General features: G+C 41.2%; 1 protein-coding gene across 2 annotated transcripts in view; it reads right to left on the bottom strand.

Annotated features, from left to right (window-relative positions):
- Nucleotides 1-23,725, bottom strand: part of kif5ab (kinesin family member 5A, b) — a 73,149-nt gene that overhangs the window by 32,020 nt on the left and 17,404 nt on the right. For both annotated transcript variants that reach the window (XM_030091747.1, XM_030091748.1), the window contains exons 2-13: nt 19,506-19,593; nt 17,881-17,954; nt 17,439-17,543; nt 16,482-16,530; nt 15,401-15,456; nt 14,526-14,613; nt 13,897-14,021; nt 12,520-12,624; nt 10,194-10,342; nt 7,611-7,759; nt 1,676-1,872; nt 846-914 (exon numbers count right to left, since the gene is read on the bottom strand). In XM_030091747.1, the coding sequence (XP_029947607.1) occupies nt 846-914; nt 1,676-1,872; nt 7,611-7,759; nt 10,194-10,342; nt 12,520-12,624; nt 13,897-14,021; nt 14,526-14,613; nt 15,401-15,456; nt 16,482-16,530; nt 17,439-17,543; nt 17,881-17,954; nt 19,506-19,593 (1,254 nt within the window). The remainder of the gene's footprint in view (nt 1-845; nt 915-1,675; nt 1,873-7,610; nt 7,760-10,193; nt 10,343-12,519; nt 12,625-13,896; nt 14,022-14,525; nt 14,614-15,400; nt 15,457-16,481; nt 16,531-17,438; nt 17,544-17,880; nt 17,955-19,505; nt 19,594-23,725) is intronic.

Consider the following 23,725-nt stretch of genomic DNA (forward strand, 5'->3'; position numbering starts at 1 on the left):
TAAAACCATCAATTCACCTCAAAGACATTGTATTTTTACTGGAGGGAAACTGGACTACCAGTACAAAGTACACATGTGCACAGTGAGAACATGCAAATTGAGCAGTAATGTTGCCTCTGCATACAAAGAAGCGCATGTCAGGTCAGGTGGGAGCATTTAAATATGAGCTTTTATTTCTGCAGGTCAAACTAAATACTTCTAATTTCTTTTTTTATATCAAAATTTCTTTCAGTCTGGGTTTCCTTTTTCAATGTGATTTCTGTCACATTTATTAACAATTGAACAGCTTTTTGCTTCATTTTTTTTGAAAAGCTCAACTGCAATTCTAATGTTCCCTCAACGTTTTCTTATAACGCATGTTAAAAGTCTTGTAAAACACCTTAAATTTAGTTTATTGTCTGAATGGCGCTATACTGTTAAACTTGCCTTGGCAGAGAAAAAAAAAAGGTGCTTTTTTTTCTTTTATCAGTTGAAAATAAAAACTGTCAGTCTGAAAAACTACGATAGGTATCCGTCGCTTTACTTCTCCATCAATCTGTATTTAGACTCTCTTCCTGCATTACTTCTACCTGAGGAACCAGGGAAATCTACCCTATTTTTAACTGCTGTTAACAAGCGCTGCAAACACAGCTTCGAGAAAAGCATGGCAGACCTAATGTTTTGCTGTGCTGTGCCACCTGTGAGGAGCTGTCACTTTCCTGTGATTCATCTCAGGATGGATCATAAACCTCTGTAAGCCGACTTCTACTCAAAGTGTGAGTTTTGCCACCAGGCTCGCTCGCGAAGCGGCTCAGGGAGAGCAGCCTAACAGAACGCTTAAACGGCGTAAAACAAAGATCCTTTACCTCCTCCTGGTCGAGCATCTGCTCCTTCAGCTTCTCCACCATCTGGCTCTGGTGGTTGATCTCGTCATCCTTCAGTGGAAGAGAGACACAGTGAATAGATATAGTTCATTAGCACAGAAATGTACTCTAAACAACATCATGTTGTGGGTTTTGATTTAGCAATACAAATTCAGGTTACGCCCAATGTACAGATAATATATGCAGCAGATTCAAAACAGAGTGTATCTCGTTTTAACTCAATAAAGCATGTTCCAATAATGCCAAACTCATTCATTTCTATAAAATAATAGAATAATAGTAGAAATGCATGCTTTGTGTCACATAGAATATCATGCATTGCTTGTTTTATCGCAGTCTGAACACCAACACGGAGAAAAAGAATGTATTCAAGGTCCATATAATATACTGTATGTCCACATGAATGATAGCTTGAGAATATCTGGTTCAAGCCCTTGTAGTGCAGAAATGTGCTTCTGAATATTTAATGGAGGATGAATTGGTGAAGGCAATGAAAAGACACATTACAGAATTGAAGAACACAATGTATGCATACATGAATGTGTTCAAATAATGTGCTAAAAGCTCTCTGTGCTGTAAGAGCTTCCTCAATCAAACCTATTCTTGAGAGTCCCTCCATTCATCACTCCCATGATCGTAATTCAGAGTGAATTATGCTCATGGGATTATGCTAACAAGTATGATTTTAAATACATTTCAGTAAATAATACATGCATATTCTTCTTGTTGATTTGGTCCGTACAAACTGTTACATAAACTTCAGCCGAGTTGTGTAATCGTTTTCCCATTTGAGCACACACAATCTTCACAACCTTATCATCCAGCTGTTTGTAAAGCTTGCGGATCTCCTCCTCGTACTTCTGCCGCTCCTCTTCAGAGATGTGGACCACGATGGATGAGGCGATCGAGCAGGGGGTGCAGGGGGTGCAGGGGCTGCATACGTCAAGAACCGGCTCCTCAGATTCTTCGCCATCTTCTGAACCTTCGCCCAGCACCACAGCTTCCTCACCTAAAGACAGGCCACTATTAGAATTTTTTTTTTTTTTTTGGGCGACTGTGTTGCTCTTATCTGTAGCAAATCCTTCTCTAAGGATTAATGCATAAAAAGGGATTAGCGGGTTAATCTGCAGCAACATCCTTTCCTTGTTCCTGAACGCTTTCAAATATCAAGTCTGAGAAACTTCAGTGCCACGAAAGATCGCACTTTCCTATATATTCCCAACAGCAGAGCAAAATAACACATCGATGCAATATTGAAATGTCAGATGGCTTGTGAGGAAAACTCAATATGCTAATTTTACGCTTTACGGCAAGAAAACCACATGAGAAACGTTGGGTTGAGAAATACTCTTGATGTTTCTCCTCAGGCAGCACGAGGAGGTTTACGTCCCTAAAGGCTGGCAGCAGCGGTAGGTTAATTAGAAATCACATAGCAACAGAAAACTGTCAATAAACATAGTAAAAATAGATTAAGTCACTACCCGTGCATCATAATGAGCTATTGGCCTCGTTCTACGTGAAGACAGACATACTGCTGTGAAACATGTGATCATCTAAACACCAAGGCTGTGTTAATCTGGACTGAACAGGTTGATCATCCATCAGGTGAAGTGATATTAAAACACATTTACTTAAAAAAAAAAAAAAAAAAAAAAAAAGGTGCATGATCTAGTTTCGAAAACAGTACAGGAGTTACAGGAAGTAAGCAAATGAAAAAAAATCCCATCAGCCAATACGGTCACTGCTAACAATGGTTTCCTAATATTACAGAATACAGTATAATGCGGACATGACTTTAGTTAAAATGTGTTATTATACCATTTATTGTGCTTTTTCTTTTTTCTTTTTGATATAACTGATAATTTATCAGATAAGTACATTTTAATCTTGTTAAATCCATTGTAATTTTATACTTTTATAATATCTTTTGTTGTCAGGATGCTTTTCACATCCTCTCCATGGGGATTCAAAAACATCATTAAAATGTCTCTTAGCAGCATAAAATATGGTTTGGGTGTCAAAAACAGCTATACAGCTATACAGAATAAAAGTCCATAAGGTTTTTTGAGTTTATATATAAGAGTCTGTATGAAATATTAACTTCTCCCGTATTTTATTTTAGGCATATGTTGCCGTCTAGATGCCGCCAGAGGCAGACAGTCGACAATATAACTCACCGCAATCAAAAAGAATGGTTTTACGTTGCACATAAAACTTAGCAATTTTTACTAAAACAACTCACACGTTTCATTAATTTGTGCTACCACAAAACGCTTTTAGTCAACTTTTGCAGGTCTGCTCTCGTGAGTGCAACACTGGCTTTGCTGACATAATGTACTGTCGCAGGACTGTAGAGGATCAATTTGGAAATCGATGGCTGTGAACTTCTTGACAAGGTGAAATTCATCAATAATCTAGACAATGCACACGACTCTGTCGGCATTAAACACAGATTAGGTTCTCTTACTTCATTGCAAGTATTCTAATCGCTAAAAGGAGCCAACTGATTAAATTAAACAAAAACCTGAATGCACAAGATTTATGCTCCTGACATTTCGAGGAGTGATTTAACTTAATTTACTGTAAAAGACAGCTGCCTCTGTCATTGAGCCAGATTCACTAAGGAGTTGGGTAATGTGGTGCAAGACGGAGGTCAGCAGCATTTATCTCAGCGAGTTCCTGGCCTGAGGTGGTTGACAACATAGGGAACAGTGAGAGGGGAATGGGGGAAAACGGTGTTGTCAAAATGATCCATTAGGAAATTAAAAGCACTAAACGAAAGAGAGAGGGGGAGAGAGGCAAAGAGAGCTGAGAAAAACCACTGTGTTTGGGGAGGAGAAGGCAAAAGGAGCAAATAAAATATCATGGAAACTGAGTGGTGTTTAATAAAGATGTGTTACAGTATCTTTGAAATTCAAATCAAGCTCTGAGGGGCTCATTTTCAAGGAAAACATTAATTACACAACCGGAAAGTCAACCGATCACTGCCAGCAAGACTGCTGACATTTTGAAAAGATCAGGTCCAAAAGGAAAAGATGCACGAGTGAGTAATGACTGACTGTACAGTGTGCAGCATGGTTTCTTGTGTGTGTGTTCGTGTGTGTGCGTGCTGGTGTTGATGCTGCGTCTGGTTGCAGCTCTGGTTCATGTCTCATGGTTCATGAGGCAGGTTCAGGTTCACACCATGTTTACGCTCTTCACGCTTGTGCACATTTCGTGCTTCATGCTGTGGCTGTCTGTGGCGGGTACGAACTCCGCAAGAGCACGAATCCAGAAACAAGATATTTCTCACCAGGGCATCTCACACTTATGAGAAACTCATGGCAGCGCGGAAAACAGAAATAGAAAAACACGTGTGACTGCTAGTGTCATGTTTGTGTTTCTGCAATAACCACACCCACTTCTAATTTCTCACCACACCATGGTGATGTGTTGAGAACAAGCTCGACGCGCTTTCTTGTCATTCTTTAAAAGAAAACACCTTTGTTTCTCAGGATCAGCAGCATAAATTGGCATTAAAATAAGAATAGAAGTGTAAAAGGGATTAATCTTAGGAATATTGAAAATGGCATATTGTTCCTGAGTCTCACAGCTTCTGGAAAGAAGCTGCACTGGAACCTTGTTGCATTGTCCTGAATGCTGCAGCGTGTTTTTCCTGAGGGGAGGAGGCTAAATGGCCTGTTTGCTGGGTGGGTGGAGTCTCTGGGGTAGACGTCCTCTGTGGACGGCCGGCTGCAGCAGGTGAGCTGCTGTGCTGCTGGCAGTATCCTCTGCAGAGCCTTCCTGTCCACAGCCGAGCAGTTCCCACACCAGGAGGCTGCAGTCTCTTCAGGAAAGAGAGGCATTCTGTTGAGCCTTTTTTTGACAATGCGCACTGTGTTTACTATGGTCCTCTTGAAGTCTCTGGAGATCAAACATCCCCAGAGACTTGATGCAGTCGACCTTCGCAAAAACGTCTCTTTTGATGTAGAGGGGAGAGGGAATGTGACCACTCCTCCTGAAGTCCACCGCCATCTTCTTTGTTTTTTCCTCCACATCAAAGCCGAGGTTGTTATCCCTGCACCAGTCCACCAGATCCTCCACCTCTTATCTGTACTCTGACTCGTCGCCGTAATATATTAGTCCAACCACCGCCATGTCTATAGGTCCCTGTCGAGACCCTTGACCCTGCTGCTCCCCGGCCGCTGCAGCACGGCAGCGGACTGCTCCCAGCATATATAGTCAAGGTTAACTGTGAATAGGATGGGTTAAACACAGAGAGGTAATTTCCTCAGAGGAATCAATAGAGTTTCTTTCTTTCTTTTTCCTGCAGAGAATGTATCAACCTTAACTTGATTTCCTCGGCTGTGCGACATTAACTTATTGCCACCTGCAGGTATCTATGTGCCACTCTCGATGTTGCTATGTCACATTTCTGTGTATCGTGCTCGTGTTTGTGTCAGACATTATGTTTTGCAATCTGCTTCCAGTTCATATCTCAACACACACCTGCTTTGCGAACTCGATCTGGACTCAGCCACCATGAGGACAAAGCTACAGATCCCCACGAAATAAATCAGGAGAGGACATGTTCAGGGAATCTTACCCCAAAGGGACGACATCCTTTCCTCTGAATTTATCTTATTGCCCACTGGGAAGCGTTTTTTTAGCGCCTCCAATGAGGACAAATGGTTCTGGTTCCTCCAGCTGCTGAATCTTAGGACGCACTTATGCCTCTGTCCACTCACTGGCACATAATGTAGGGGTATGTTGTTATTTATACATTCATTCATTCTATCTTTCTTCTTATTCTTGAGGGTAAACCACTGAACTGCATTACCCTGCTTGTGATAAATAAAGAGTTTGAATTTGATTCTTTGAGTTCAGGCTGTGTTTAGGGTTAATCAACTTCCAGTTGTGTCTGAGCTTAAGGTAAGTCTGCAGGAAGTGAACAGTAGGTGAGTATTGACTCCATAAAGCAACAGAAGCAGTGTGTGTGAGTGAGTGAGTGTGTGCATGAATGGATGGGTGTGCTGACATGAGAGCAGACCAGTGTAAGCCGTGACCTCTCCATAGATGTGTGCAGATTACTAATACATAAAGATTCATAAAACATAAAGACTCCAACATTCGTCTAGCGTGAAGAGAATCCAATTATCCAAAGTGTAAAAGTCTGAATAATAGGAATCACGGGAAAGGGATTTCTAAGTGTTTTGGGCACAAATCCAGAAATCCTGTTTGGCTGCCCTCCTCCTGTATCTTCCCTGCTAGGTATTCAGATGGTGTCAAATGAGGTTAAATCTGCAGCTACGTGGTCTGAAAAATGATGTCTGCTGGCTTGTGAAATTTTCATTCCTGTTTCCTCCTGCATGCATGAAGACACTGGAACAAGAACTTGTACTGTACTTTTTTTCTCTCTCTTCTATTTAGGGATTTTCTGCTCTGAGAGGATCATCTGTCTGCAGCATGAGTTTTTTTTTTCTCCTGCAAATACCAGCCCTTTCTGTTTTTCACACTATAGTAGGCAGTTGATCTTTTAACTAAACTGGAAAAAAAAAAAAAAAAAAAAAGATTCGGCATCCTGACACACCATCATTTTCTCAAAACTGAGCTCAATTTTCATGCAATTTGTTCCATTTATTGCAGTAATTTAACAAGTCTGCAGCCACACTAGCCAGTCTGTCTGATTGCACTTAAGCACGACCGTGCCTGCAGCGAACGCGCTCACATCGCCAGCGCTATAGATGATAAAATACTTACCATCTTACTTTAACATGCAGGTATGCAGGCAAGTATTTGAGAACAATTCATCAAGAGTAGCTGAGGGGAATGTACAGCATTGCTGTTAGGTCAAGTGCTGCACACATAAATTTGCAAAAAGAGTGTGAGCATGCATGGCAAAATCAGCTCTTGAAATGAATCAGCTAATGGATGCGTTCAAATGAAAAATACTGACATCAGTCCAAATTGGTCATTTTGGCTCATTTGCCAGGCCAATAAAATGACTTTTTAATTATACCTGAATATGTAATGCTTGGGTAAAACCTCACTGCTGCAGCCTTTGACTAAGTGTGCATCACATGGCTTGCAACCAGCTTGGAGGTTTTTCAAAATGCCTGCAGTAAATGATAAAGCTAGTGGTGAACCGGTTAACGCTTTTACCTCATTGCATGGTCTCCTGGTAATCTGGTTTTCTTTCACAGTCCAAAAACAAGCATCTGAGGTGAACTTGTGCCTCTAAACTACTCCTAACGCGAGTGTTTCTGATGGTCTGTATTTCTGTGTTTTCCCTGAAATTGACTGGCGACAGACAGAGGTATAGACAATGGATGAATGTTGGATAGTTCAAAACCTTTAATCCCCTTTTCTCAGAGAATCTGCAGCGTTGCACTAACTCATCTTGAAATGCTCCTCTGTTTGAACCAAATTTCAGACCCATTCAAACTATGGCTTTTAAGACGTGCCACTCAAAACCCCCAAATCTCTTTATGGTGCCAGAGGAAAGGTTAAATAGGAGCGGTAAGACCATTATACAGAGAGTGTGTGCCAATTTCTCTGCAGTCAATCCAGTTGTCAAAAAGTGGATGTTCCCAATCATCCAGGCTGGCATTGCCACTCCAGGGAAGTTGGCTGGCTGGAAATCTAAACTTATTATAGGTCTGACAGTAAATAATGTCCTACCATTTGAGCAACAAATTCCACTGCTTCCTGCAAGAAGAAGATATTCTGTGTTTCTGTAAGCCTGCGTGATATCTGTGGAAGTATTACCGTTCCTCCAGCGGTTCAGCTCAGCCTCCAGTTTTTGAATAGTCTCCTTCATTGACCTGTTCTTCTCCTTCTCCTTTTCGTACTTCTTCTTCCACTGCTCCGCTGTGAGCTCCAGGTTCACCGATACAGTGTTTCTGATGGTCTTGGCTCTAATTGGCAGGATGCAGGGAGAAACAAAAAGAGCAGGGTAGACGGAAATTAAAGGAAACCATATGAGGATTCGGCAATGAGGGAAAAAGGCACTGGGCAGAGAAGCAGAGGGAGGTAAAGTGTGAGCGAACAGAAAAGCTGTCAAAAGGGTTTTCAGCAAAGGCCTGCTCCATGAAAATGAGCTGTATCTCATTAATTGGAATGTAAATTGGGTTTCTGCCAACCGTGCTTGATGGCGCATGTAGGGAAAGGAAGAGGCGAGAAGCCAAAAGGTAAAAATGCATCAGGGCACGTCCAAATATAGCTATCATGAAAGTCATCTGGAAAATGAGCGCTATATGTATTGCTGCTATAAATTATTCCACACAGAAGTGGGACCAGAGAGCCCAAACACTCAGGATGCAGCCACAGCGCCCAGCGCTTAATTTCACACTCCAGTGAGAAAACACTGTTGTCGTTACTCATTCATTCCTTCATATTAGTGAGACAAAAAAAAAAACCCAATCTCAAGCTGTCTCATTACACCCAAATTTCAAGTCACAAATTATTTGGATATTGGTGCTGTGATGATCTAACATCAGGTGGCGAAAACTTAGAGCTGAACTAAGTGGGAATGGCTTGTTTTTGTTTATTTAATTCACCAGAACCACAGCCTAATAGCAGAAGTGTGTATTTTCAGTAAAAAACACCCAAAGCAACTGGGAGTGACTGTGAATTTTAAAGCTTGATTTCCTCTTTCTATGCAAACGAGTCAGTTTGTGTTCGTGTGTCGCTCATGTGTCGTGAGCAACTTTATATACACTGCATCTTTTGGGATATGGGAACATGACACATGAACTGTATTGTAAAATAACTGTCTTTATATGTTAATATGTTTAAAAATGTTATGATTTATATGGCTGAAATTAAAACAAAATCAATCAAATGAATCAATAGGTAAAACTACTGAATTAAACATGCTCAGTCATCATTATTGTCATGGTTTTAATTTATTTATAAGGCAGCTGTTGTTTGTGTTGCGTTAGGGCCTCATTCAGAAATGTGAAAACAGTTTACACCACAAGCGCTTTGAGTTTCGGCCCATTAATGTAAACTGTTAAATGTGGGACAGAATATAAAATAAAACTTTATTGCCTCCATTATCACTGTCGGTGAAAATCAGGTAGCAGCTGCTCGGGAAGTGAAAATGTACAAAACAGTTCATAAAAATGAAAAAGCAATTACTACAATAAAAGAAGAAGACAATATTACATGAATACAACACTAGTTGTTGAAGATGACAGGAGATGTTCAGTTTTCTTCATTTATACCCTTTTCAGCAAACTTCTTTTGAGGTGTTTAAAAGAATAAAGTAGTCTAAAATATTCTGAATGTTATTATTTTGTAATGCACTTTGATATCTATGTACAAAACACTAACGCTACGGGGAAGTTGGTTTAGTGTTCTGTATGTTAACTGCATGAAACTGAACTGTCCTGACTGGAATTAATAAGTTGAGTTTGACTGTTTAACACTTGTCAGTTGCTTTTACTCCAGTTAGATACACTAAAAATATCACAAATCATAAAATTTTGGAAACACAACCACTTGACATGCTAAAAGCATAAACAAAGTGTGCAAACATCTGTAATCATGTCCCATTATTTTCATGTAATGCTCATTCCCAAAGACAAATTTGCTATTCAGCAGCAGGTTTTACTGACAAAAACTAGAGGAGAACATATTTTGAAATCTAAATATTTGCTATGGATTCTGTGACTTGTTGATGCATTATTTATGTCGGCCGAGTCTATGTTGTCGGCCCCAATTCATTGGTATACGGAAAAGGCATAAAGAGGCTTTTTTTTCTGGATCATTCTTTCCATCTGTGTGTTTTTTTTTTCTCTTGACATTGAGTAGTTGCAGAGAAAAGCTGGCAAGCGAACTAAATCTCTGATCCTATGAATGCCGCTTCACATCAGATTAGAAAAGAGGATCTGTTACCATCCGCGGCACAATCAAAAACTCCTGAGCAAACGCGAAAGCTGCTGGTAGGTCACTGTAAGCCAAGTTGAAGGAAGCGATATATGTATGTGAGCAGAATATTTGCAGCAATCACACTGCAGCACAAACATCTCCACAGCTGCAGCGCATTAAAATAACAGTAAAGAAATGCGGCTGTAAATTATACAGCTACTTCCTGGCAGCAGGATCTCAGGAAGTTACTTTAAAATAAGTTACAGTAACACTAATGCATTGTTTTTTTTTAATACTATTACTGTATTTACAAATACCACATGAATGCTACTTTTTCTCATTTTTCTAAGTGAACATATATTAATATAAAGGGCAACTCGATGAATCTGTTATAGTGAACGGTATGCATGGGATTTATGTTTATTGTACGTTGCGTTGTGCAGAAGCTGAAGACTCCACAGCACAGATCTACTTTACCGTTGGCCAAACATCAAGGTGGATTTGGTCTCTGTTTCGTTGTAGCTGGAGGGTGAGCAGCAGATAAACATGGTGGTGCGACAGTTCCCACCCAACGAGTCCTGCAGGATGCGAGTCATTTTGCTGTCACGGTACGGCACGTGGGATTTCTATAAAGAGATAAAGGAACAATGAAAGAAAGAACCATAGATAGTAAGAGAGGCACAAAAAGACGGTGTGGAGGATTAAAAAGCTGAAAACGCACGTGGCATTGTGCCTTTCTTCAAAAAACTAAAAAAGATGCGTTGACGAAAGTCAGCCAAGAAGGAAAGAAGAGGTTTTTTTCCTTCTGCCGCATCATTCACATCATTATCGTTCAACCTTTTGAAATGCCTTCAAAGAGACAGTGTCCTTGCTCGATGAATAAAGAATGAATACCAGTAGATTTATGAAAGATTTGAGAGGCATTTACAGTCTGCGAGCATTTTCCATTGGGTTCACCAAGAGATCCCTAAGCCTTGAGTTACATAACAAGAGGTAGAGCGCATTTTAATTACATTGATGGAGCTTGGAGGGACTATACTGTAAGAACGGCTGGAGCGGATTGTCTTTCCAGCTGTGGCAGCTGGAACTATGGATAAGGAGGGCAGAAAACTAGTTAACATCACTGCCGCCTTCACCCGACCCTGCTGACACATGACGCATTTCAATCCAGAAGCACTCTGGTTTGTACTTTGGTCCATTTTAAGGGTAAAAGTAACCGAACAGTCTCATTTTACCTTGATATTTCCAAGTGATTTAATCCTTTTAGGCTCTATTTTTTTTTTTATTTTGATCATGTGAATGACAACAAAACAGATCAGTAAAAGGAGCAAAACAGAGAAAAGGAAAAAACACGCCTAAAACCACATATATAAAATAATTTGTTGTCTTTATGTCTTTCTACATGTTCAAAAAGAAGTAAAAGGAAGTTTAATCTTACTTAGTCCCACCCTTTAACTCTGAATACGTACTCAGTGTTATTAAGAAGTACATAATATGAAATACTATTGCTGTTATATAATTTATTCATATTTATCATCAGTCAATTGATTAATGATAATGACGATAATAAGAGTAAGAATAAGAATGAGCTCATATTGAACCATTGATATGGTTTCAAAGGGAACTTAAGACATAACTTGTATTATGGACTTTTCAAATTTTTACTGTTGAACATTTTTTATCCTGTTCATGTTTTTCTTAAAATGAGAAAAACTGCGATATTAAAACCAAATCTCAACAAAGGCAGGTTTTATATCAAAACCGTGGCACTATGCAACCGTATCATGTTGTTTCACATAAACAGGATGCTCGTGAGAGGGTTGCTACTCTGTGACACAACAACAGGTAATCAATAGCTTTGAGCAGAGGAATCAAATCCAGTCTTCCCGTTCTGATGACCCTGCTGTGACGCGGCTGAATCTGTACCCAGCTCTGCTGAAAGCCTGATAATGACACACTCGTTATTCCAGACAAGTGTCGAATCAAAGAGATGCTAAAAACATGCAGGATCGCGGCCCTCCATCACCAAGATTAGACGCCTCTGATTTACACGAATGTTTTCAGAATGTGGTTTGCATTTAAAGCGTTCATTATGTTTTGCTAAATAATAGCAGCAGTCATCAGAGTAAGATTTGTGAGAAAAGCAGGGGGGACAGAGGGATGAGGGGGTGTCACCGATGAACAGATGCAATTTACTGGCCGTAGATCAGCCGGTGACAACACCTTTCACTCCGAAATTAGAGAAAACTGTAAATCAACCCATAGTTACCAATAGATATACAGTGTGAGTGTGACTTTATGAAGTTAATTGCGTGAGTTTTGGTCACTCACTTAGATTTTTATTTATGTGACATTTGTCTTGCTTATTTCCTCTTTCCCCTGCAGTGATATTAAATGATCAGTCACAATCGACTGAATAACATCATTTTACATCTTAATAATTTTGCCTCAATAGGTAAAAAAAGAGTGAAAAGAGCAGGGAAGCTCTGTAGATTCCAACAGCCATCAATATTCTTGGAAAATAAAGAAATAAGCCTGTTTTATTTAAGAGATGTCAGTAAAGTAGGGCTTTAATGGACTGAGGCATTCTTCAGTTTGGCTCTGTTCAATGTTAAATAACTCATTTATTCATTCAGGACATTTTGAAGGTTTTAGTTTAACATGTGAGGTTAATTCACTGCAGCCTGGACTCAGCGGTCGAAAACATATTTTTTTGGCAGCGACCACGAACAACCAAGAAGACAGCAGGACCCGACTGGGACCGAAGCTGATGGGAAAGAAGCAGAACGCTTCTCCACCGTACCGTTCCCTCAGCCAAAGCTGAAATGACGTTCCCCAGAGCCGACAGGGACCTGTTGATGTTCTTGGCTTCATCCAGCACCGCTCCCTCCGCACCCGTCTTACTGACCTGACACAGATACACGCGCGCACACACACACACACACACACACACAGACAGGAGGAATTAGTTCTCCACGAACATCACCAAAGGGAACACATGTTTGTTTTCCTTGTAATACAACTATTTATAAGTCCCAGGACACTCATATGTGAGGGTAAGTTCAGGCAGGACAGCTTCCAGATAATCACAGCATTCACTGTGGAACGATCTGGATCTGATTAGACTTAAAATAGAGACACTTTTCATTCAGTACGTTTACGGTTAATTAGTTACAATAGATTGCTCCGACAAGCTACAGAAAAAAAAGAAAAGAATCTCTTCAGCATTTGTTTAAAAAAAAATAAAGCTTCAAGAATTTCCTCCTGGGACTAATAAAGTGCTTCTAATCTATTGTTCCAGCCGTATCAAGTGAAGTCTTTATGTGTTGCGTTTGAGAAACAGTGCGAGCCAATCAGGTTATTAGAAAGTTTCTGGAGGAGATTAAACTTCAGCAGGATGAAGCCCACTGTATTGTGTCATAAGCGTCACGGGATGCAATTATGTACAGTAAGATAATGAGGAGTTTAATTATAGCAGGGAGAAGTTGTCCAATCAAAGTCTTCTCTGAAGCATGCGGCCGCTTCCTGTGCAGTCAATACTTGTTGTAGCGAAGCCTTGGAGTTCGCTGGAGCAGAACAATTTCCCGGCGCGCCCCGGGGAGCCGCCGAGCCGACGTGCACATGCACCATCAGCAGCTTGCTGGCTGGCCTTCAGTGTCCGTCCAGACTGTACGGCCGTCTACTACCCTAAGCACGCACTATTCTATATTTTGCGTCGATACTATCAGCAGAACGCTACGGGAGCCGAATGGCCGCGTTCAGCAGGGTCTCTAATGCGTTTTCTCCCTGCTGGCCGGACAGAGACCTGCGTCCCAGAGACAAACTGTTTTCTAGGTGGGATGATTGGAGGGTACTGACTCAGATTTCACCTAAAAGACCTTGAAAAAAATCAAACACTTTTGTTCCCAAGGACTTTATGGCTTCGGTTAAAGTCCTTGAAAGTCCAAAAATTAATTGAAGAGCATTTTATTTGCTATAAATAGATTTAAAAATGTTATTTTCTCCTATAGAATCAACTTCACTCTCTGGAAAATCCATCCATCCATAATTCGGACTCCAACCGGGGACTTATTGCTCCACACTACAGGCCTGCTGAAAAATCCTGACCGCAAAATGATTAATTCATAACATTTAAATAGACCTCAAACAATGTTTCAAGGACATTCTCCGTTTGTCTCACCTTCTCACTCCCGGCTAGATCGACCAGGTACAGCTTCCCACTCAGCTTCTGCTCCGTCTCCACGTTCTCCTGCTTGATGTTTATCAGGAAGATGCTGTGACTGCGGGAACTGTGCTCATTCATGTCTAAAGAACAGAATGACAATGCAGAGGGTGAGAGTCCATCCATCTATTCATCTTGTGTCCTCACTTTGTTCACATTAAGCTCACAGGAAGCTGGAGTCTGTCCCAGCTGACCTCAGGTGAAAGGCAGGGAACAAAGACAGATACAGGCACACACATCCACACCTATGGTCAGTTTAGAGTCATCAATGAACCTCGAATGAACGTTTTTGTACTGAAAATATGTAAATTCATCACAGAAAGGCTTGAATAAACTGAGATATTGCAGCTGCGAGGTAACAGTTCTAACCCGGAAACTACGGCACCACCGCTTTTGTCATCAAATCATTATTTTCTAACAGAGGTGTAGGCATGACCTTGACTTTGCAGCCCACCTTACACCTTAAGTTGTCCCATCCTCCTCCTCCTCCTCTTGTAATTGCAGTTGTGCTTGAAATGAAAAATCTGACATGAAGCGTTTGACAGTGTGAGCGTCGAAACATCAGGAAGCTCAACTGGGTGACTCACTGGTGACAGCAACGTGACGATTGGCCTTCCCCTCGTCTATCACATCCATCACCTCCTCAGGACTTGTGACAAATCGCTCTGTGCAGCCCTGAGAGAAAAGAAAACGACAAAACGTGCACACCGTCATTTATACAGCAGAGGAAATACATACAGCAAAAGAACATGAATCACATTTCTAAAGGACAGCAGCAGTCAGTTAACACCGTTAGGATGTGTCATGACAGTAGATTCATAGGAATAAGTTAATTTATACGACCAGATGCTAATAATTTAAACACTGTATTCGTGAACAAATGTTTGACATCTTAGAGAAATTATTATGGTTAAGTCAGACAGCAGAAGAAATTATCTAGCTTGTGTGATTGACACCCTCTGATGAGGAAAACAAAACGAGGGCTGATAACAGGAGAAAACATCAGTCAACACCTCCCTGCATGCTAACTCCATCTGTTGTTTAGTGAAGTCAAAGTCTGAAGAGCACAGCGGATCTTTTTACTGAAGACCAATTACTGCTTGTTTTTTTCTCCAAGGTTCAATGAATTCAGAGAATTCATTGAACCTTGGAGAGTAACAATTACCTGTGAGAATTTACACTAAAATAATGTGGTAATAACTTTCTCCTTTAACTCAAGTCAAATCTTCTCTAGATTTCTTTGGCGGGAGGTTTTCTTCTTGAATGACACACCAGCGTTCTTTAAACACACGGCTGACTGGGACCTAGTAGGCAATAACTACATTACTACATTCCCAGATAAAAATCAAGAGCAATTCCAAGATGCTGAGCTGCTCCATTAACACACACCTATAATCCAAGCATCATTACAACGGAGAAAAATGTCGCTCCGCAGGGCAATTGAATCGTGTCGGTGACTCACCTTCACGTAGGGAACTCTGTATTTGTCTTCATGCACTGACAGATTGGTTTTTGTCACTGCGGATAATATAGGAAACAAGGAGAGACGTCATTGTTTTGTGCCAAGCATAATATTTGTGGCCGTGCGTCTGCACGTGACTGTTCTTCCCCCTCAGCACATCCCTGTTTAATCTGACCTGACCACGGTCTCTTCATATTTGTGAGTCAGCTTGTGCTAATGCAGTGTAAAAAAAGAAATCTGAGGGAGACTTGCTCAGAAGGGTTTTAATGAAACCACACTACTTTTTTTTCCCTCTTTTTTTGTCCACAAAGTCACCGAGGTTAAGCGGATGCCTCTGCTCGTGTCTCCAAAAGAAATACTAATTTTTGGCATCAGTGCGTTCTGGCCTAAATTTCTGCCTTAGTCACTTCACATTTGAAAGTCCTATCATGGTGATGTTAATTAAATTTTACTGGATTGCGGAGGCAGTTTTATCCCCAGTATGTGAGCGCTTTATCAACCTACAGTCATTTTCTCGCTCAAATATCCCCACAGAGGGTAGTTTTCTGATTTGATTCGTCTTGTTTGTTGTTGCAGTTTTGTTTTCTCATTGTTCACAGCTGAAATGAGCTAATGCGTCCACTGCATACTGATGGCGGCTTCCACCGCTGCTTTGTTATAGATGTGGTCACAGGGACAAAGTGTACAGCCTTCTACCGGCAGCGCTTCATCTCTTCACACTTCTTATAGTACATCTCAGAGATAAGACTATGAGCTACAGTGTTGTTGTGCCTCTCCGTGTGCTGTGGAAAATAATCACAAAGCTTTGTTGCTTGAAGCAGATAAGTAAAAAAACATAAAAGAAGGCATTGGAATTGTTTACATCTCCATTACTATCATTCAAATATCTGCTTTAGTTCTAATCTGTATATAATATCTCAATATGTAATAATCAACACTTCAGTTTTCTCTCCAGCTAATCTAATAAATTGAAATATAACCAAATGTAACTAAGTTACTGGTGGTGACAGGTTGAGTTTGTTATTCCAGAGTACGTAATGGGTCGGTAATGTAAATGTACAAACTGGCAGTTCAGACGCACCATCCAGTAGGTCCCGGATTTTATCCAAGTAGATCTCAAAGTAGGAGACCTGCAGCGAAAAAAAAAAAAGTGGCTGCTGATTGATTTCCAGGCCGACACAAAGAGACTAATACAGATAAATGAAGGGTATGGGACAGCAGTGCATTGTACAACCATAGGAATCCTGAAATGCAAAGTAATGGTGTAATCTGTCCTCCTTCAGGTCTGGGAAGGCATTATCCTCCATCATAGGTCTGAGGTGTAAAGGGGGAAAATATTGTGGGATCATCATGGTTTATATATCATGATTTATTGATGCTCCTGCTCGACCATCCATGTGAGGATTACTGCAGGGGTTCAAGCTGAATTCCCACAGAATTTCAGTGTGAGTGCATGCTCGTGCGCACGTGTGTGTGCAGCTCTGTATTTCTTTACAGGGCCAAAAAACTGGACAGAATACAGTTGTGTTTTATGTCTTTCCATCGTGAGTCCAAACTGCAGGAGCCCAAATCTTTTTTTTTTTATATGTGTTTAATGGTTGATTTTATGGATATGGTTAAGAATTGAGATTCAGCATTAGTTGTGATGGTAAAGGTTCACTGAAGAGACCCATAATAGAGGCATAAGTGTAGGTGTGTGTGTGTGTGTGTGTATCCAAAGGCCCCACAGAAGTATAAAGTGTGTGTTTCTGTGTGTGCTGACTGTATAACAACTGGACAAATCAGTCAGACTTTATATGTATTGCAATTTCTATACAAACAGAATGCAACATAATAGGAACTACAGGAAAAACCTCCAAACCGTCGGGTGTGAAGTCATAAAAAATACCAGAAAGTGAGAAAAGAATAATATATGATTCTTGAAGACTCTAAAAATGAGGAAACACTAGAGACACACTAAAATATCAATAAAAAAAAAAATCTTGACAGTTTTTGAGTAACATGATAAAATGATGAAATTACATGAATTCTCGCTCACCTTTATATGAAATTCTAGGTTTTCATCCATGGCAAATATATGTTCGAAAATGTCCTCTGCTATTCGTGGTATTATTCCCATTCCCTGGGGATCATGGAGGTTTCCCTACAGACGGAACAAGACAAAGGAGGAACATGTGAGTGGATAGAGGAATAAATGCAGACCCTGGACAAATTAGGCAGAGAGAATTGTAAAAGAAAGGGGAGCAGAGAGGCTTTCGACTTGAAAGGAAGAAGGGTTGTTTCCCAGAGAGAGCTGCAAAGGAGGTTATAAGACAGAGAGGGAGAGACAGAGTGATGGCCATGATGGAGACAGATGTACCATGGGGGCGTGAAGAAGACGACGCAGTCCATAAAAAAATAAAGCAGGGAAATGTGCGTCTCCATGCATGTGTGTGTCACAGCATGAAGTCTACCTTGTGAATAATTTACTGCTACTGTACCTCCATGGTGTGCGTCTTTCCCGAGGATGTCTGCCCATAGGCGAAGATGGTCCCATTGTATCCACCCAGTACATCTAAAACCGGCAGCAAGAACGAAAACACGTGAGAGAGGTGGGGGAAAAAGAACAAAGCACTGTCAAAAAAACAGCAACAGCGGCAGAATTACTGAGTTCAGAAAGACGCCAAAACACTCCGACAGCAACCGCTCACAGAATGACAAATATTTTTGACCTTTGCTGGAAAGATGGGATCAAACTGAGCCTCATAAAGCCGGTGGACCCTGACAAGCACATGGTATTTAAGCTTGGTTAGGCGCTGCACAACCTCTGGCTGCACACAGTAAACAACAACTACCTGCAGTGTTCTGGCCACCAGGAGGTATTCAGCAAAGTACCCAGCACACACACATACACACACACACACACGCATTTCTCTTCCCTTATTTAAGAGGAAAACAACACCGTCTTGACAAGCCGGGGCTATAAAGAACCGGTACTGTTGAATGTCATATTGCTGACACAGTCCAATAAACCTCTGCGGTAAAAGTCAAACATGGATAAAGAAAAACATATCACCCCGAAAGGCCAGCCACCACAGGTTAGCTGACCACAGATGAATCACAAAGCCTTTCAGCTGAATCCATGCAGAACATTTTCCCGCTGCCGTGCGGCCTCAACTCCCACTGCATGTCTTCCTCTCGTTCAGCACCGGTCACCGAGTTACCGAAACAGGGGAGCGCCGCGGCAGAAAGAGGACTGAGAATAAAGATTGTGTCTTTCAAAGGAAATAAAGACAGCAGGAGATGAGATTGCTGAACAGCCAAGACCGCCACGTACAGAAATATTGATCAACGCAGACAGCAAGTGTGAGAGGATGACAGCGAAAAGGGCAAAGAAAGCAGCGCCACAGACAGAGAAAGAGCCAAACGGCCCAAAATACCAACTAGTAGAGAACGCCGATGAACAGATATGTGTCTCCAAACCAGCCTTTTCTGGCCTTACATGTATTTCCTGTTAATCTCTTCCCTTGATAGATTTCAGATCTCTCTTCCTTTTCCATTTCTTTATTTAGCTGGAGCCCTACCTTGAGTTTTTTTCTGCTCAACCGTCTGCTGCAATTCATCTCGCCTCTTTATTTCTTCTCTCCTCCGTCTGCATGGTAATCTCACACTCTATAAGTAATCTCGCCCGCTAAATCAATCTTTTTCATGCTCCATCAAGAACTAGTTCAATGGACTTCCACACTCACTTTGAAAGTGGAAGAAAAACGAAAGCGTAACAGCGGGAGAAGAGAGGCGGACAGACATGGAGAGATGTCGACAGGGGGAGGAGGGGTAAGGAAAGAAAAAGAGAAATTAAACCTTCAGGGTGATGCTCTTTTTTTTTTTATCTTGGGCTTTCAGGATGTGAGACTTCCATTGTTCAAAGGTAAATGTGCATGCTGATAATCTGTAGTGTCGGCCATGTGAACACACCAAGCCACGGTAATGAGTTTTCCTGCTGACACTGAATGCAGCACTAAACAAAATTGACAGTTACGGTGCGTTGATTTCCGTCTCTCAGCCATTCTGTCAATCATGCGTCATGCAATGGAGGAAAAAACCCCAAACTGTCTCTCTGACTCACCTTTGACGATCTGCTTGGCACAGGCGTTGTAAACCAGCTCCTGTGTGGTGTTGGTAGGGAACACCTTGTCGAACACATACGACCTCCCCTGTGAAAACCAAGACAAACACGGTCAGCTATGACCATTAGGATTTTTGAAATGTTGACAACTTCGTTTGCCGCCTCTCGTTCATTGTTACGACTTCATGTTTTCCTACATTGCATCTATAAATAGGCGTCACATAAACACTGGGTCCACCTGTCCGTATTCGCCCCCAACAGCAGCATATATCACACTAAAAGGCCTGTCTGTCTCCTCCGGCGAGGTGCAGTGTGCATCCTCTTTGTACTGTGTGCTTCTTTGAGAGGCGGTGGGTGATTTGAAGGAGTGCTGTGCTGCATGGAGGTTTGGGCAAGAGCCTGTTTGACCTCAAGAGAGACAAGAGGGATCGCATGAGGTGAAGTCATTAGAGGCAGCGTTCAAGGACCTGAAGAGCGCAGTGACAGAGTTGAGGGAAGAAATGGAGTGTGTGTGTGGGGGGAGCAGAGGAGTGGAAATGACAGGAGGGCAGAAGAAAGAAGATGACCTGAAACAAAGGTCTGCATATGAAGAAGACAATGAGAAACTGCTGAAAGAGGGTTAACAATAAAGAGAGTGTTTTTCCTTTCGTCAGATACTCGAGTCTCTCAGCCAGCAGTAAGACCCCCCACCACCCGACTTCATAAGCTATGCTAATATGAACATAAAACACTTTTGCTACATCAAAGGAATTTGATACTCTCTTCAGATTATTGAAGGCAGCAGGTCTATATGTACTTCTATTGCTCCCTTAGGGGTTTGCTACAGCAGATCATCTGATCTGATCGGATCTGATCTGACCTCAGTTTTTACGTCGAATGACCTCCGAGAGGCAACCTGAGCAGGCGTTAACAGCATTGCTCAGAAACTCACTGCACTGACCCATCAGCAGAAGGATCCAACCCAGAAAACGTCTGATTACTTGTTTCAATAACCTCTGGGCCGCCGCAGTCTGCAATCAAAATAATCAGAGCTATCATTTTGGAGTAGTTCGGTTTATACCTGCCAGACGTCTGAGTCAGAACATCTTGGAATTCATCAGTGGAAAAATCATGTATATTAAAGTCAGAATAATATCCAATATCCTTCCCTGCAACGTGACAACTCTGACATAAGACCAAAAGTTTGAAAAAATAGGCTGAAAAAAAAAGGCTCTATAGCATTTCACCTCTTTAGTTTGGGATTGGATTAAAAAAAAACATTTAGAAAGTACAGGCTAAGGCAAAGCCCACACTCTGCAGTGAGTGGATTAGTTTGCTGTCTGATGTCAACATGTTTGTTTGCTTGTTGTTTTTCTGTTTCTGTCCTTTCCCTCTCTCTCTGTCCCCGAACCCCAACACCAAACAGCCGCCACCTCTGAGCCTGGCTCTCCTGAGGTCTCTTCCTGTTAAAAGGAAGTTTTTCCTTTTCAACATTGCCTTTGCACGCTCATGTGGGATCACCTGTTTTTTAACAGTGCCGTGAGATGGCCGTGTTGTTACTGGCACGAAATAAAAAACTGAATTGAATTTAAATGAACGCCTTGTTTGTTTATCTCTTATTGGAAGCATGTCAGCTGGCTCATAAAATAGCAAGGCTACTGATTTAACACAGACTGTGCTAATCCTCACATGATTATTAACATTCTGTGTTACTCATTTATCACTGAATTTTGGCAGATTGTTTTCTCTGTATGGATTGATGTGATGTTTGTAATACTGTGTTGATATTATTAATACAGATGGTAATATTTCATCCATCGATGCATTCATTTTCCATCCCACCTCACATAACCCGTGGCTGTGGAAGGCTGGACAGGATCGAAACTGACACTGAGCAAAAGCAGGTTACACTCTGGACACGCCACCAGCCCATCATCAGAGAGGCAGCTTTAGAGCAATCGGACTGTGGACTGTAGTTGGATTCTTTGCTTTCTGTGGTCTGTTTATGACACTGAGAGCTTAATATTAAGATTTCACTCATCCCTTTATAATACTCCTTTATAATACAGGAGCAAACTCAATACTAAGATCATAAAAGGACCTACTGAACTAATTCTCCACTGGGAGAAACTTCAGTTCCCCACAGCTCCAGCTTCAATAAAGCGGTAACAGACAATAGAATTACACATGATTGCCGTTTTAATTGGAATTCTATTTTCTGTTTATGAGGCAGAACTAAGAATTTGTTCAACATACTGTAAATGCAATACAACTGTGTTTTCAGGTTTGACTTTTATTTCTCCCTCAAGACTGCCCCAGAGAAAAATCTGCAACGAATTCCCAGCAGTCAAATTAAATATCTGCCCCTTGCAGCCAGCGGCCCTGCACGTCCACCAGTGAGGAAATAAACAAGTCAACCAGCTGACAACCAAGCATGAAATGAGTAACACAGCCAACCACAGGAAAAAATGAATAAATAAGTAAATCAACAGGCAGACTTGTACTGCCAGTCAACCAATTAATTAAGCAGCGAGTACTGCCGGAGCCGCACACTCCAACATGTTGGATCATGGATAATATGAGCCTCGATGATCGTAGTGAATGTAGCGAGTGAGAGCAGACTGCAGTCTTCGAGAAAAAAAAAAAGAAGAAGAAGAAGAAGAATGCCAACAGGCCTAATTTTATGTGCTGTGTGTGAATAATGTCGGTGTGGGGGTGTTGCATATGCTGTACAAGTAAATAAAATTCACAGTATCTAGTGTGTGCTGCTCAAACGCCCACAAGCCCTGCAGAAAAAAGAGCTGCGCAGTCAGTCAGGAAAACTTATCAGATCTTCAGGGTTAGGGTGTTTTTGGCCTCAACAAATGGAGTTTTCTCAAATCAAACTCACTCTCTTCATTATTTAACATTTCTTCAGACATTTCTTCATTAGTGATTTGACATATAACAAAGGGTAACAAATGACTGTTTTTCCATGATCAGTTTTTCAATGACAAAATACATCATTAAATTCAGTAAGATTAAATAAGATGCAATGATTCCAGTGGGAGATTCAAATTAAAATCAGAGATTAAAACTGGAACACAACAAATGCATCATGCTGTTCGTTATTTTATCTTTTGTGATTGTCCTAATCTGCATGCCGATTGCCTTTTCATGGTCATAAAAGAAAAGCTGTTTTAGTCAGTACTCAGTACATGTATCGTCGCCCGTACAAGCCGGGAGGATTGTCTCAACCACGATTATGACTGCAACAGCAGTCTTGGAGAAAATGCGTCAATAATCCCCTTCACCTTCAAGTACTACATACGGGCCACACTACTCCACAACATTTGAAAAGATTCTAAGCAACTGGCTGAACACAAAATCCCAAACACGCAGATTCATCAGTGCCTTTAAGACTTACTTCTGTTCCAGTCTTTCAGGAATTAATACTTTATAGTTTTATGATTCATAATTACTCTGCAGTTCTGCAGTCGCACTCGTCCATCTGCACAAAATTATCTCTCACTTCCAGAATAAGGTTGTCAAAATAATATATGTGGTCGTGTAATGCGAAGTCAATAAAGTAACGATTCAATGAATAATATAACTAAGTCATTTCCTATAAATGAGGATAAAAAATTAGTGATATGGTGGTTCTCCGTGCTTTTTTTCAAGGTTCTGACCGGACGATTTTTTTAATACTGTTTAGTAAAATAGTCAGCGGCGTTCACTGTCTAGAAAGAGGTGAGAAGACACGATATTCACTGCATAAATCTGCTGGCTGGGAGTGTGTACGCTGATCCTTAGTGTTGTCCTCTGTAACGCGGACAGCCGGTTCAGGTTTGTCTCATACAATTTGTAATGACTTTAGACACTGAGAAAATAATCAGCTACAGCATCCCACTGAATTTATAGCTAGGTACAATTTCTAAATAAAAGCTAGACGTGACCATTTCTGCAACTAGCTTTAACTGCAAATATTACTACTGTGATTTTTATCTCTATTGTCAGTTCAGTGTTTTCTTTAAGTGACACATAATCTACCAGAAGCCTTTCCTAATTTAGTTTTCTTGAAGTTAATTTTGTTCTGTTCACTTGTTACTGGACTGGTCAGGAAGTGGTGCACCGACTCGTGCTACCTCCGTATATAGGAGCTGATCCACCTGTTAACAAAGCAGGCGTGAACCTGATACTGTCACACACACAGTGGACGCTGATCCACTAACACAGGGGTGTGCAACCTGCGGCTCTGGAGC

Source organism: Salarias fasciatus, chromosome 5 (genome assembly GCF_902148845.1).
Source record: "Salarias fasciatus chromosome 5, fSalaFa1.1, whole genome shotgun sequence".
Classification (NCBI taxonomy): domain Eukaryota; kingdom Metazoa; phylum Chordata; class Actinopteri; order Blenniiformes; family Blenniidae; genus Salarias; species Salarias fasciatus.